This window comes from Vigna unguiculata, chromosome 3 (genome assembly GCF_037176805.1).
Source record: "Vigna unguiculata cultivar grain cowpea cultivar isolate G323 ecotype 2 chromosome 3, ASM3717680v1, whole genome shotgun sequence".
Classification (NCBI taxonomy): Eukaryota; Viridiplantae; Streptophyta; class Magnoliopsida; order Fabales; family Fabaceae; genus Vigna; species Vigna unguiculata.
The window spans coordinates 386,294-401,573 of record NC_140794.1 but is presented as its reverse complement, the minus strand read 5'-3'; the positions used below and the strand labels follow the sequence as shown (position 1 = coordinate 401,573).

General features: G+C 28.7%; 1 protein-coding gene across 1 annotated transcript; it reads right to left on the bottom strand.

Moving 5' to 3' along the window:
- Positions 1-3,030: 3,030 nt before the first annotated feature.
- Positions 3,031-7,972, bottom strand: LOC114177748 (actin-interacting protein 1-2-like). The gene is made up of 6 exons (XM_028063255.2): positions 7,438-7,972; positions 7,149-7,310; positions 6,625-6,811; positions 5,354-5,776; positions 3,988-4,395; positions 3,031-3,871 (listed from the first exon to the last, which is right to left on the bottom strand). Exons 1-6 carry the CDS (start codon positions 7,830-7,832, stop codon positions 3,614-3,616), a joined length of 1,833 nt encoding a protein of 610 aa, XP_027919056.1. The 5' UTR covers positions 7,833-7,972; the 3' UTR covers positions 3,031-3,613.
- Positions 7,973-15,280: the final 7,308 nt, after the last annotated feature.

Genomic DNA, 15,280 nt, shown 5'->3' with positions numbered 1-15,280 from the left:
GTTAAAAAATTCTTAAAATTTTGATAAGTATATAATTATGTGTTTAAATCCAAATTAAATTTATATAAATTAAATGTTATCAGTATAAAAGAATTATAAACTAGTCATCATAAAAATTTATTATTTATAGATTAAATGCTTTATTGATAATAAAAATATTATTGCTTTATATATTAAATACTTTATTAATAAGCATTGATATTTTAAAGTATAGGTTACGGATCCCAAATTGAACCCAGTTGTAATCCAAATTGAAATTTTATTAATAAGTATTGACAAAGAATTTTAAAGTATAGGATGCAGATGCATAATTTAAATTGAAGTATTGTTGTAATTCAAATGTAAGCCAAAGTTTTATATTGGGTAGGAAAAACAATATTAAATACTATGTAAGATGAAAGACCAATAATCTTATTGTCTTATGGTGTGTTTGGATAAGGTATTTTAATGAAGTAATTCATTTTTTTTTAAGAATTTAGATTTCTTTATAATGAATTGGATAAAGAAATTACAAAGCATTTAAAATTTAATCTTACCCTAAAAATAATAAAAATTATACCCTCAAAATTCAAATAGTAAAAATCTTACCCTCAAAATTATAAAGCATTATAGTAAAAATTCAAATACCCTAAAAATAGCTAGAATTTGAAATTCTTTTCACTCAATCTTACCCTTAAAATGACCAAAATGGGTCGAGCGAGCTCAACGACCAAGACGAATCCGACGACCAAGATAGATCGAGTGGATCCGATGATCCATACAGGTCGGACAGGCCTGGCGACCCACACATGCCGAGCAGGCCAAACGGCCTAGAGGTGTTTGTAGACCCAACACTATATTAGAGGTGTTAAAATGAAATTGTATCTCACAAGAAATTCAATTTGATCCAAGTGTGAGTCAAAGTTTCATATTAAGTAGAAATGACAATGTTAAACATTATATTAGATGGAAGACCCATAACCTCATTGCCTTAAGGTTTTGGGTTAATAGTGGTGTCAAATGATTTATATGTGTAAAACTAATGTTATATATATATATATATATATATATATAATTTCTCAACGACCACAACCTTCGTATGAAAAAATATATAAACCCAGGTTTATAAATAAAATAAGATTACTAAATTTCTTTTATAAATTAGTAACGATAACCTAAGATAATAATTATTGATATTTAAGTCAGTCAAAGGTGAATTCGCAATAGGAGAAAGTTTAGAAGGTTAAAATTATTCAATATTTTATAATTTTATAATTAAAATTTATATCACAATTTTCATTATTAATTTCAACTATTACACTTTTTCTCTTGTTTTTTAACATATCATCCATTATTTATGATTACCGAAAAGATCTTTAACCACATTTGTGTCTCCTTATTTGTTTTAGACCTTATTGACAATGTCTTTCGGAATATATATATATATATATATATATATATATATATATATATATATATATATATATATATATATATATATATATATATATATATATATATATATATATATAACTATAATTTTTCAACAACCACAACCTTCATATGAAAAAATATATAAACCCAGGTTTATAAATAAAATAAGATTACTAAATTTCTTTTATAAATTAGTAACGATACCCTAAGATAATAATTATTGATATTTAAGTCAGTCAAAGATGAATTCGGAATAGGAAAAAGTTTAGAAGGTTAAAATTATTCAATATTTTATAATTTTATAATTAAAATTTATATCACAATTTTCATTATTAATTTCAACTATTACACTTTTTCTCTTGTTTTTTAACGTATCATCCATTATTTATTATTACCGAAAAGATCTTTAACCACATTTGTGTCTCCCTATTTGTTTTAGACCTTATTGACAATGTCTTTTGGAAGTTTTCGATGTTAATTTCGATGTTAAAGAAAATCATATTATTTAGATGCGATCTGTATCCATTCTATGGAGAGAAAAGCAATAATTTGTCGATGAAGACCGAGGATATATAATGTTAGGTTGTGAAAAAAAATGAGAAATTATACTAATTAAAATTAGTAATAAAAACTGTGACATATATGTTAGATAAATTATAAAAATATCAAACTATAATATTAAAAAATAATAGATGATGACACCTAATCAAGGTAACGAGAGATAAGAAAGATAACAATTACGTCATCTAATTAATAGAAAAAATAGATGTCATAAACTAAATTGAAAGTTATATATATTTTTTAACTTAATGTATTACAAAATTTTAATAAACTCAATTGAACGTACCAAAGATTATTAGGATTTAAAAAAAAAGAAAGAATGAGTTAAGTTTCAAATCTATACATTTTCAGTTATGAAAATAGAATTAGGTAAGTTTCAATTCTATAAATTTTTTCAGTTGAGTATCTTTCAAAAACTTCCAATTAAATCTTTATAGGTTTTTTTTTTTCATTAAATGAATGAAGTGATTGTTATTTCCCCTTACACTTATCTTCTTGTGTCGAAAACGGTTTAGATTTCGTGATTAATATCGTATCAATTTACCAAACCTTGTAAGGAACTTCAAATTTAACTAAGGCTTTATAATATGTTAACTTGCTAGGTCTCTCATAAGTGGTAGGGCTAAACATTCACATGTTTTATTGGGAGATACAGCATTTGTCCTTTCAATTACCCTCTGGTTGTTACTTTATCAAGAATATTGTTTTTGTTCTGTTGGTGAGGCTTAGGAAGAAATTAAAACGCAGTAGGTAAAGATTGCCCTAATGATCTTAACTTTTAATTTTGAGAAAACGTTTGTGCTAAATATTTTCAGAGATATAATTATAAGTGCCCTATCAGAAGCTAAACTATGAAGCTTACTGCAGTAAATTATAAGCTTACTGCATTTTCACTTCAAAGATTGCTGCTTTGTGTGAAAACCAAACACGAAAACTTTAGTTTTGTAGTGAGAATGGATCCAATTTCAAGTTTTGTAATCTTAAGATGACCAATTTGATCTAAAAATGATGAATCTCCTATCAAAGTTGCAAGGAACGTAGATCACAAACAGAGGCTTTGCGTATTTTTTCTTTGGCAATCACATTGAATAGATTAACAAACATACATATCTGCATTCCAACTACAGACAAACATTACAACCAATATGGCCTCAAACAGGGGCACCCCATTTCAGTATATCCTCCAAAGAACTGAGGTTTTTAAATGGGGAAAATTCGTTGTCTGTGCTCTCTGATCTATCAACACTTTTAACACAAAAACTCACACTATCCATATTGATTCCCTGTAATAATGTACACAACAAGATTCTTTTGACAGTTTTTGTAACTATTAAAATCTCTGGTATCATAAATTGGTTTTATCCAGAGCAAACCAAGACAAATAGTGATGTACACTGGCACCATCAAAGTCTAGAGATTGAAACTCATACAAAACAGTTACTCATAAAAGGCAACAAAATAGCCTCAACTTTAAACCGCAATGTCAAGCAGGGTGAAAGAGGAGTGTGATAAGAACAACTTACGATGATAAGCATATCCTCATCAGTCTTGAATTTTAGAAGCCTTCTAAAGCAAGAAATTTGAAATCCAACAATGTTTTCCCACATTCACTTATCTTCCAAATTGAACTCGATCAGGGTCAAGGAGGGGTTATCTTCCAAACCCGGATAAAAGCATCCTCACCTGAGCTAGCCAAACTATACTCGTCAGTGAATGTTAACCCATAAACACCACCTAAATGAGCACCCTTTATGGTAATTCTACTAGATGCAGGCTGATCAACTTCATATATGATGACACACATGTCAAGAGATCCTGTGGCAATCCTACGGCTATCAGGTGACCATGCAAGACAGTTTATCCTAGCGGTATGATACAACATGTTCTTAAGCTTCACCTGAAATGAAAACATGTTTGAAACAGTTAAATAATCAATGCCACAAAAAGTTATTTCTTACACATCCTAAAGCAAAACATGCACATTAGAGAGAAAGCATTACAAAAAATACTTACCTCATGGGAGGCACGGTCCCACACTATAGCTTCTCGATTGAGATCCCCTGATGCAAACATTGAAACGTCTGGAGAATAACGTATGACACTAATAGCACCCCTATGTTTCTCAAGGACAGCCTCTTCTACAAGAGTATCACCAGAAATAGAATATATGTGTAATTTACCATCCTGTCCACCGATAATGGCTTCACTTCCATCAGGTGAGACAGCAGATGCAGTCACAACAAACCCCAGATTAATGGTTGACACAATTTTTGTACCACGCAGCATGACAACTCCAGAATCAATTGAAACTAGAGCAAGTTCAGGTGAAAGAAGTGCAACACTCAAGTCCTTTGGTTGATTTCTTATATCAATGGCCTCAGCATCTCCACACTGATCCCCATGTAAAGAAACTCGCCTTATCTGTTTGTCAGAAGAGAAAGAAAGAGGGGCAATCAGAGGAAGAAACCCTCACAGAAATTCATATTTTGCAGATGCCTTGAAATTTCCTACCCCCAAAAAGACTAATTTGTCATATGTTAGCATAAAGTACTATGAATGAAGAACTATGTCATAGTAGCTGCAGGGTTTTCTAGCACCGCTAAAACAGGTATGGAGATATCATGTAAAGCATAAACAAAAAACAACGATTTCTTAAATCACTTTCCAGGAACAATTGGCAGCACAAAAAATAATGGTCAGTAAGCAAAATTCGTCGTTCCAGGTAATACCAAGAAAGATACAATAAGATTACAAGAATATTAATCGAAAAACTATAACACCTTCCACTTAGTAAAGCAATTGTTAATGTTACCATTTACCAAGTTCAATAAACCGCATTGGGGAAAAATGGTCCTTGCATCATCAGTGGATCATAAGAAACAAATACATTGGATAGAAAAAATGAAGTCACAACAGCCTTCAATTTAAGACCAGAGTACCAAACTGATGGAGTAACTGGGCAAAAGCTCTTAGAAAGGAACTCAAGCATGCCTCTCCCACCCTTGTCTTCCTCACTATATTTTCAGCTACTTGGCCCCAACCAATATGCCAAGTCAGAGAGTGTAACTAATTCTCCTCTCTATTCCCAATTATTGCCTTCTGGAATAAACTTCCTAAATCAAAAAGCTTCTTCATACTTAGCGCCAAATTCATCTATTGGTCCAAGTCCTATTCCAACTATTTTCTAATCCAGCCCCATATCCTATCAAAAACTTCACTACCAGTATGGATAATGCCATATGAATAATTTATTTCAACCCGTAAAAAATATATTATTTAAATGCAAATGACAAGTATCACTGATTTTTTAACCAATGGAGGAGATGGTCATTGAAAAAACTGTATCATATTAGCAAAGAATATAAGCAAAAAAATTTACCTTATTATCAAATCCAGAAGTAACAATCTCTTCTTCTACAGCCACTAAGCATTTGATTTGAGAACCTTCCTTCCTTTGTACTTTTCCACTATATCCAATCCCTTGAATCCACTTAACTATTAAGCCATCATAACTGCTAGACAAGAGCACTTTAGGGTTACTTCTAAGAATAGATAAGGAGGAAACATTTTTCATATGTCCAGAAAATGCTGTCGGGGCTTTATCAAGATCGCTTGCTAAAAATATAGATATTATCCCACCCAGAGAAACAGTGACAAGATAATCATTCAACCATAGGCACCCCACTAGCATATCTTCAACTCCACCACTGCCAGGACAAGTCAAAGTTTTCTTCACCTTTCCATTATTGTCTTCTGATATGTCCCATACTTTGGCAGACTTGTCAGCAGACACAGTCAGCACCTATTATAGACAGCATTACAACTGTAAATCAGATTGTCATTACTAAAAATGTGCAGTGCAGAAAAGGAGAAAATAGATTTGCACAAAAACAGAGAAGTAGAAAAGAAATGGAGGCAAAAAAAAAACAATTCTGCAAATACAGCCGTTTGTTTAACTACATGCTCAAAAATTACCTAAACTATGCAAACTGTATCTAACATGCCTTAAGATATCTAGCAACGGTACAGGCAATCAAAACATGCATGGTAATACAACATGAAGAAGTAAAACTGCAAACACTTATTGCTTTTATAAGTTAAAACATAGACCTAAAATTTAACGTTCATACATATGAAATCCTTTTGCATAAGATGAATTTTCTTTTTCACAAAAAGACGAGATAACAATAAACCATAACAAAAAGTTAAAAACGTTATTTCATGGTATGCTTATAAAGCTTACTAATAATATCAAAAAGAAGCTTATACACACGTAGCAAAGTTTGAAGATTTGCATTGAGTTAATTTCATAAAGAAAAGAAAGCGATCAATTGTTATGTATCAGGGAGAGGGGAAAAGGAGATATCATATCAACGGGGAAAATGGGGTCAGTATGATAGATACCCCTTAGTTAGAACAATAGCAGTTTATGTGATTTGTTGGTTAAAGAAACAAGGTTTTGCTGCCTATAAATAACAGGGGAGGTTAAGAGGAAATTATCTTTTTATCTGAGAGAGAATTGGGAGGTGCTGCAGCCTTCTATCTTTGGAATTGAGGTTCACCCTATTTCCACTCAATAAGACACCAAGTTTCTATCCAAGTACATCAGGGTATAAGTGTATTGCCATGTATACTCCGAAGTTAACTTACCTGTTTTCCATCAGGACTCCAGCTAACAGCATAAATACTTCCAGTATGCCCACCTTCAGAAGACAACTCACCAATCTTCTCAGCACTTTTTCCATCGAATATGAAACCACTTTTGTCAGAACTTACGCTTATAAATTTACTGCCATCTGGAGAATATCTTACACAATTAACAAAATTCGAATGATCCCTGTACATAACCAAATTATCCCAATATCAGTGCCAAAGAGAAGAACAAACCAAAACAGACGCACGAAAAATCTTTACAAAATAAAATTCTCAGAGAAACTCAGCTCCAAATGATCGTACATTTACAAATAATAGCAATATGCAACAGTTTCAATTCCATCTGAAAACCCTTTAAAGTAGCTGCGTACATCTCAAACGTTTTCATCTTTTTCAAAAGGACTAGAGCACAGAAGCTACTTTCAGAGAAACACTGTTCTCAGTTGTACCAAAAGATGTAAGTGATGCCTAAAATACCATGTTGTAAAGTTTATTTTCTCATAGTAATACACAACACATACCTGTGAGAAAGCTTAAATCTAAAGGGAGGTCCCTCATAAAAGTTAACCAGAAAATCCTCTCCACAGGTAACAACACGAAATGGTCTCGTGGGTTTATATGCACAACTCAAAACCCGGCGCGAGTGACCGTCAAATTCTCCGACATTAGTCCCCGAATCCCACCTTCATCGCACAGTAAACAACATTATCAACAAAAGAGATCTTAAAGTCAAACGAAGTCAAACAGAACAGATCACACACACACAGAGAAGCTTCGAGAAGATTCTAGAAGTTTGTCGGGAGAACTAACATGAAAGCGCGGACGAAGGACTTCCCTTTGCCTTCGCCGCAGGCAACGATTCGGAGGCCGTCGGGGGACCACTGCAGGTCGTCGATGCGCCCGGAGAGGACTCTGAACTCCTTCTTCAAAACGAAGTCGTTTCGCGTGCCCCAGATCCTGACGGTACCAGAGGCGTCGGCGGAGGCGACCCACTCGCCGTTGGGGGAGAAGCGCGCGACGGTGGCGGGATAGGCATGTTCCCCGTAGACAGAGACTTTAAGGGGGTTCTCGAGGCTCATGATGACCACCGATCTGGCGTTGGTGTAGACGATGGAGTTGGACTTGGAGTCGCCGGAGATCAGAATCCCGCGGCCGCGCTCCGTCGTGGGCATGCACGCGTACGTCTCCTTCAGCTCGTGGCTCATCTTCACTTCTCAAAGAGATTATTCCTTTTGGCTTCAGTCACTGTGAAAAAACAGACAGAGAATTGCAGAGCACGATGATGTCGCAACCGACCAAGCTTTGTTTCAACAACACAGCTCAGACATGCCACGATGTTCCCACTCATCTTTTAAACATCTTCTTATGCCAGTAATTATACCAATTAAATCAAAATTTATAAATTTATTCATGAATCCAAATTTAATATTTTAATTTATTATTTCTTCAAGAGAATTTAGTTAATCATAATTTACTGGCATTAACTAGCATAAGATTTCATTCACCTCAATCAATATTTAAAAACATTATGTTAGCAATCTATCACAAATTTATAAGCATTAATAAAATATAAGAATAATTAAATAATTGTTTTCGATTTTATTCACTTTGAGTCCGCTTTAAAGTATCAAATTGCATGATGAATCAAATCGCTTTCTTTTAGGAAAAAGTCCAAACTAATAAAAAAATAATGATTTTAATTAGTTATTATTATTTTTATTTGATTTATTCTAAATTTAACGTAAAAATAGTTGTTTAAGTGATAATATTTTTACACTCTATAAGTCTTGCAAAAACTAATAATTCAAACCTAAATCATTTTCTATTCAACTATGATTATTCTAACAAATTTAAATTTTTACAAAGAACTCAATAAAAATATAATTTACCTCATTTAACGACTATAAACTCATTTTGACTCATGCATCTACATCTAAAGATAGCTTTTCTTAACGCAAGTTATTTGCACTCCAAGTAATAGTTTAAAAATGATTGAAAATGTACCAAATTCCTAAATAAATAGAGAAATTCACCAAACAAAATTCATATCAAAGAATGATATAGTTGAGAGAACAAATTTTGTCAACTAACAAAGTAAATGAAAACATAAAGTAAGTTAAAAATAAAATAAAAAAGTATATTAAAGTAAAAAGGTATTTTTCTAGAATTCAATTCTGATGAGATAAAATTGATCAATAACTCACTAACATTCATAAGATAGGGCCTATAGGTGAAAGAGATAATAATTGAAATGAAAACTTTATAAAGAAAACAAGCAATATAAAATAGAAAAAGGGAAAAATAAAATAATAATTAAAAAAATAAAAGGAAAATGAACATAAGCTCAAGAGTTTCACATCTATTGTAGTACAAATTAAAATTCAAGATACTAAAAATAGTGGTAGTAGTAACCTTTAAAATCAAAGTACACAATTAGAAGACTTTATTGTTATTTTATTATAGTTAAAAAATATTATGCATTTCATATTACTCTTATTTTATAACATATCTATTATATCTTCTAATTTATATTTCTTTTTTTTTTTTCATTTAGTCAATGTAACTTATTATTATTATTATTTTATTGTAATTAAAACATATCATGCATTTTATATTAGCTTTGTTTTATATTGTTTTGTTAAACATATCCACATATCTCTTATTTATACTATATTGAATACAATGGCAATGAATCATCTTATAAAAATATACATATTTTAAGATGACTTAAAAAAATGGAAGTTATTTATCATTTAAATTATTTTTGTGGAAGAAAATTATACTTTACTATTCAGCAATTGTTTGTATTACAATTAAAAGTAATAACACAAAGGGGTTAATATCTTCTAAGAAAGTAAATTATAATGTCCAAATTATCAGAAAAAATAACAGGGCATTATAATTTCAAAACTGTATTGTTAATTTATTTTTAAAAATGTGTAACTCACGGAAATTTTTATTTTATCATAACAAAGTTGAATTTTCTTTTTCTTTTCTAATATCTATGCAGAAATTGATTAATAATTACAATGATCCAGATTTCATTTTACGCAATTAATTTATATTTAATCAGATAACACGAGATTTATATATATAAATATATATATATATATATATATATATAAATAAATATATATATATATATATAATAAATTTAGGTTAAATTACTCTTTTAGTCCTTCTATTTATCAGTTTGGATCTCAAATCTTTTACTGTCACAATTTGGTACTAATTTTTTTAAAAATGATTTAATTTAGTCTTTCCCGTTAGACGGTGTTAAAATCAACGCTACGTGTCAATTCCTGGTTTATTTGAATTTTTTTTACACGTGTCACTTCACGGTTGTGCCACGTGTCAAAATGATTCAATTTAGTCTCTATATTTATTTTTAGTTTTAATTTAATCCAATTTTTTGTAAAAGTGAAATAATATTGTCCTCTTTAAATTGACACTAAATCTACTTTTTTAATAAATCTTATGGTGATCTTAGTAAAATTAATATTTTTATTAAATATTTATAGAAATACTTTAAATTAACTTTAAATTTTATACAAAAACATTAAATTTTGGTTTTGTTTTGATTTTTAATCTTCATAATATTATACACTTGATGTCTTTATATAAGGTGACAAAATTGTTAATTGTTAAAATTAAGTTTGGGATTTAACTTTGTTTAATAATAAAACTAAAAAGAAAATTGTTTAAAAATATTTCTACAAATATTTAATAAAAATTTCAATTTTAGTAAGAATATCATCGTAAAATTTATACAAAAAATAAATTGAGTGTGAGGAACAATATTGCTTCATTTTTACAAAACTTGAGACTAAATTAAAACTAAAAACAAATGTAATGAACAAATTAAATCATTTTGACATGTGGCACAATCCTGATGTGACACGTGTAAAAAATAAAAATAAAATAAAAAATTCAAAAAAACTAGAAATTGATACGTGATATTGATTTTAACACTGTTTGGTCAAAATGAACGACAATGACCAAATTGAATCATTCTTACAAAAACAAAGACCAAATTGAGAGAACAAAACATTATTAGTGGACCAATTTGACACTACTTGACAAATACAAAGACTAAAAAAATAATTTAATGGTAAATTTATTTAGAAATAAAATTTTGTTGTAATATAAATAATTTGTCAACAAATTTAAATTATCGATAACTTACGATAAAAAATTTATTTAATAAAATGTTTGTTCATAAATTTTATTGACGAATAAAATAATTGGTTCGTAATTATTGATTAAAATTTCATTGATATATATCAATGATAAATATCCATTGATATTTATTTGTTGGTAAACATCGTCAAAAAAAGATTTTGTCAGTATCTTTTACTTATTCATTCCCACCCCACTCTTTCGACTTTTTCCATTCTCATTATGTCCGCTCTTGCACCTTCACACATACCACCTTTAGCTCATTGCCATCGTTTACTTTTCTCTTCCATCTTCTTTTTATATTATTCTCTAATTATACATCTTCATTTTATTTATACTAAATATTTTATTGGATTTTGTGGGAAAATTAATATTCGTCTTATCGATAAATTTATAAACAAATTTTCAAAAAATATAATTATCCATGAATTTTGAAAAAATCTCTTATCGGCAAAATTTACCAATATAGTGAAGCTCTAAAACAAAAACTTTGTCTTTCATTTTATTAATAAAAATATCCATAAAAACAAAAATTTTGACAAATTTTTTGATGAATTTTATTAGTAGATTTGTTATCGATGAGTATTTTTATCGATAAATAAAATTATGTAATTCATCGATAAAATTTATCCATACAATTTTCTTTTTGTCAATAAATTATATTTTAACCTAGTGATTTTTTTTTCAGTCAATAATTGATAATATGACAATTTGTATATGCGAATGCATGTATATGCAAATGTATTTCCCCAAAATTAAAAACAAATGTTTAGATAAAGTTAAAATAAAATAAGACACGTGAATACCAATTTGACAGCATATAGAGTTACAATAACATAAAAAAGTATTAAACTTCACACTCATATGCAGGACACAAGTTATTACACCTAATAAAAATCTTAAAAGCAGTGGTTGAGATGGTAAAGAAGAATTCAATTTAAGCTAGCAGTAAATTAAAATATTTCTTAAAATTAGAATTAAGAAGGATATATTAAAAACAAGAAAAGAAAAAAAATACAATTTATCAAGTTTTTTTTTTTAAGAAATTGAAGTAAATATGCAGTAGGGTAGGTGTGACATATATTTGACATCAATTTCACCATAAAACTCCTAATCCAATGTTGTTGCTTGTGACTTTTTCAAATTGTTTAAAGTTTTTAAGAAACAATTTGGTAGAGGGGTATCTAGTTGGTGGATGTGGTTGCTTTCATTTACTCTTCAACGTCTTGAAATTCTTGTATCTACCCCTTTTTCTCTCTGCCAAATCTATTATATATATCTTCGAATTCTCCATTGTTGCATTCACACATACCTGAAAGTCAAGCTTGCTGGTTAGTATTACTCTCTCTTATTTATACACATCGCCATGCCAAACCCAATCACCACCTTCCTCTTCTCTCACAACACTTTCATCTCAATTCTCACCTCACAGACAAACACTTTCATTATTGATTCATGGAAGAAACTCTGGTGAGTGGTTTTCGTGCTTTTCTTTGTCAAGTGAACACTATCTTGCTAGATTAATCTTTATCTCGTTGTCTGTTCGACCTTGTGTCGATATAATTATTGTCGCAACTAAAATGGTGACGAATATTAGATATTATATATTTATATATGTATCAGTTTTTGTGAAAAGGTCATGACCGGTGAAACGAACAATGGTAGTTTTTATTCTGCAAGGTGAAAACATATGGAGTTGTTTTGGTTACATTAAACGTTGCAATTTCTCTGAATTTGTTCCCAAGGTCGGAAAGACAGCGAAATTGAGTTTCTAGCAAGACTTGTTTGCTTCACAATGTTTAGCATGAAAATCTATTGTTCTCATCATTCATCTAAAGAGTATTGGTTGCTTATAATGAAAAAAAAAATGTTAGCACTTGACACGTTTCTTCTTGAATTTCGTATTGTGCATGTGTTTTGGAACCAAAATACCCTTTCTCTATGTTAGGAAACAATTTAAAAGGACAAGTTATTCTATTCATATATCTTTTAATTGAAAGTACAATTTTACATTAAAAAATACAGACAACTGAAGAAAGGACGTGTTTTTGAGTTAGCAAATTAACATTTCACCTAATCATAATTATCTTCAAGTTTTGATGCATAAATTAAAAACAAGTTAGAAAAGAAAAAAAAAAAAAACTTAAAACATGCTGCATGATTGTAAATAATGCTTTTCAATTTGTTTTACTGTCACTATACATGTCAATGTCGCTTTATTTATCGGTGCCAATTAGAAATTTTAGAAATTTCATATTTGAATTATTATTATTGTAAGGTTAAAACTCTCAAAATGTAAATGTATTTATATAATATTTTTCCTTATGAGAAATGTGGATGTAGTTGAGATTTAGTTGTTGTTTTTTAGTTTAATTATTTGTTTGGCAGTTACAGTAAATTATAGGTTTATTTGTCAACATTTTTTGTAGACTATTAAGTTACACTTTACATGAGTGAGAGAGTGAGATGATCAATAAATATTGTTAATTAAATTTTATAACTGAAACTAAGATGCTTTATAGTCCTGTTTTGCTAAAAATTTACAATTTTGATTATTGTTTTTTTTTTATTTGTGTATGGAGTCTAGTAATTTTATAACCAATAAATAAAAATGTTATGAGATCGATCTGACCAGAAAACAAAAATGTTCAGAAATCGAGTAAAACTTATTTTGTGTTATTCAAGCACGAGTAAAACGAAGTTTATTTTTCTTAAAAAAAATATAATTGAATCCATTCCCACGTGACATAATCAAATTGTTTTAACGAAAAAGATCAGCATCAAAAATAAATTTATTTTCTTTGCAAAAACAAAAAAAAAAAAGAAAAATTAAAACTGAACCCATTACTCTTGCATGCAAGATAATTAAACTTTATAGATCAAAAGATAAGTTTATTTTTTTCTAGAAAAAATAGAACTGAACCAGCTAGTGCATGCAAAAAAACAAAGATGTAGATCTCAGAAAATGAAAATATTTTACTTCTATATAATGAGACCTCTCTGTTGATATATATATATATATATATATATATATATATATATATATATATATATATATATATATATATATATTATTGTTCGTATATCTTTTAGACTTGATGATAGAGTAGATTGAAATTTAGTTTAGAATTTCAAAATAATTTTGGTTTGGGTAAGAAAATGGTGCATTTTAGAACATAATATAAAATACTTTTAGGTTTGATGTATGGACAAAGTAAATGATGACAGATTACTTTGTTAAAAGGTATTATGATAATCAGAAGTGGATTTAAAAAATATATATTTTGAGAGTGTGAATTTTTTTATAAGTGTATATAAATTTAAGAGGTTAAATATATAAAATTTAGTAAATTTAAAAGCTCTGTTATTGGTGATATATAACTAGTGAGATTTATATTCCTTAAATGTGAGTTTTATTAGTTACTCACTTAAAGTTGCAGATTCTTGTTCACTGAAGAAAAAAATAGTAAATTTAGGAGATTTATGTTTAAACTATTTAAAAAGAAAATTATCAAGAGACATCTCCTAATTTGAGTGATATATTGCACAATTTTGTTTCATTGTTTAACATTAATATGGTTATGTTTGAAAAAGTATTGTAGAGTATTGATGGATTAATGTTTAAAATTTGTGTAATTAAATTAATGGTTTAATTGTGTAAAAAGTAATTACTGTAAAAATAATTATATCTTGGTAATATAGTGCAAATATTGAGTTATAAAAGTTTTAAAATGAGATTTTCAAGTTTCATTTATAATTTAAATCATATAGATAAAAGTGTTAAAGTGGTAAAAAGTTAATGGAATTTCGTATCACTTATTGTATCACTTATTTAATAGTGAATGTTTATTAATATTCAAGTATGTGAGTGTGTTTGATAAAGAAAATATGGCTTATGATATGATTTGTTATGATATGATTTGTAAAATGTAGATATTTTAAAAGGGAGGTGAAGAATATTCTAGAAGGTTATGTAAATGTCTAAAAATAAAGTGAAAAAAAAAACATGAAGTTACTCATTTATTTTTCTTGTACTTGCATTAGGTTGTTTTGCTTCTTTAAAAAAAAAATGTATGTTTTTTTCTGCCTATAAATAAAGGTTTACTCTTCATATATCAAATACACGAGATAAATGGAAATTCAACTTTTCTTTTTTTTTAATATTTCAAATGTCTTCAAAGTTTGGCACTTTTAGTTTAAGTTCTTAATATAAAGTGTTTCTTCAAGTGGTAATCAATAATGAATATCTATCATTTTATACTTCAAAAAATATGTATTCTTTTCTCTTGCTAATGTTATCCATTTTTTTTTATAAATGTAAATACGTGTATTTAGTCCTTTGAATTAAATTTTATTAAATTTAATTTACATTTAAAAATTAATTTGTTTACACTGTTTGATATATCTTTTACTTTCATTTCGATGTTAACTAAGAAATACGTTTAAAATGTCAAATCAACTTAAAAAATAATAG

What these genes read in the sequence shown, in the direction of transcription:
- LOC114177748 (XM_028063255.2), bottom strand. Translation starts at nt 7,832, where the DNA reads ATGAGCCACGAGCTGAAGGAGACGTACGCGTGCATGCCCACGACGGAG. An exon ending in TCCTTCGTCCGCGCTTTCAT is followed by an intron (nt 7,311 to 7,437) that starts GTTAGTTCTCCC and finishes TGTGCGATGAAG; the next exon opens with GTGGGATTCGGGGACTAATG. An exon ending in CTTCTGGATTTGATAATAAG is followed by an intron (nt 4,396 to 5,353) that starts GTAAATTTTTTT and finishes TCTGACAAACAG; the next exon opens with ATAAGGCGAGTTTCTTTACA.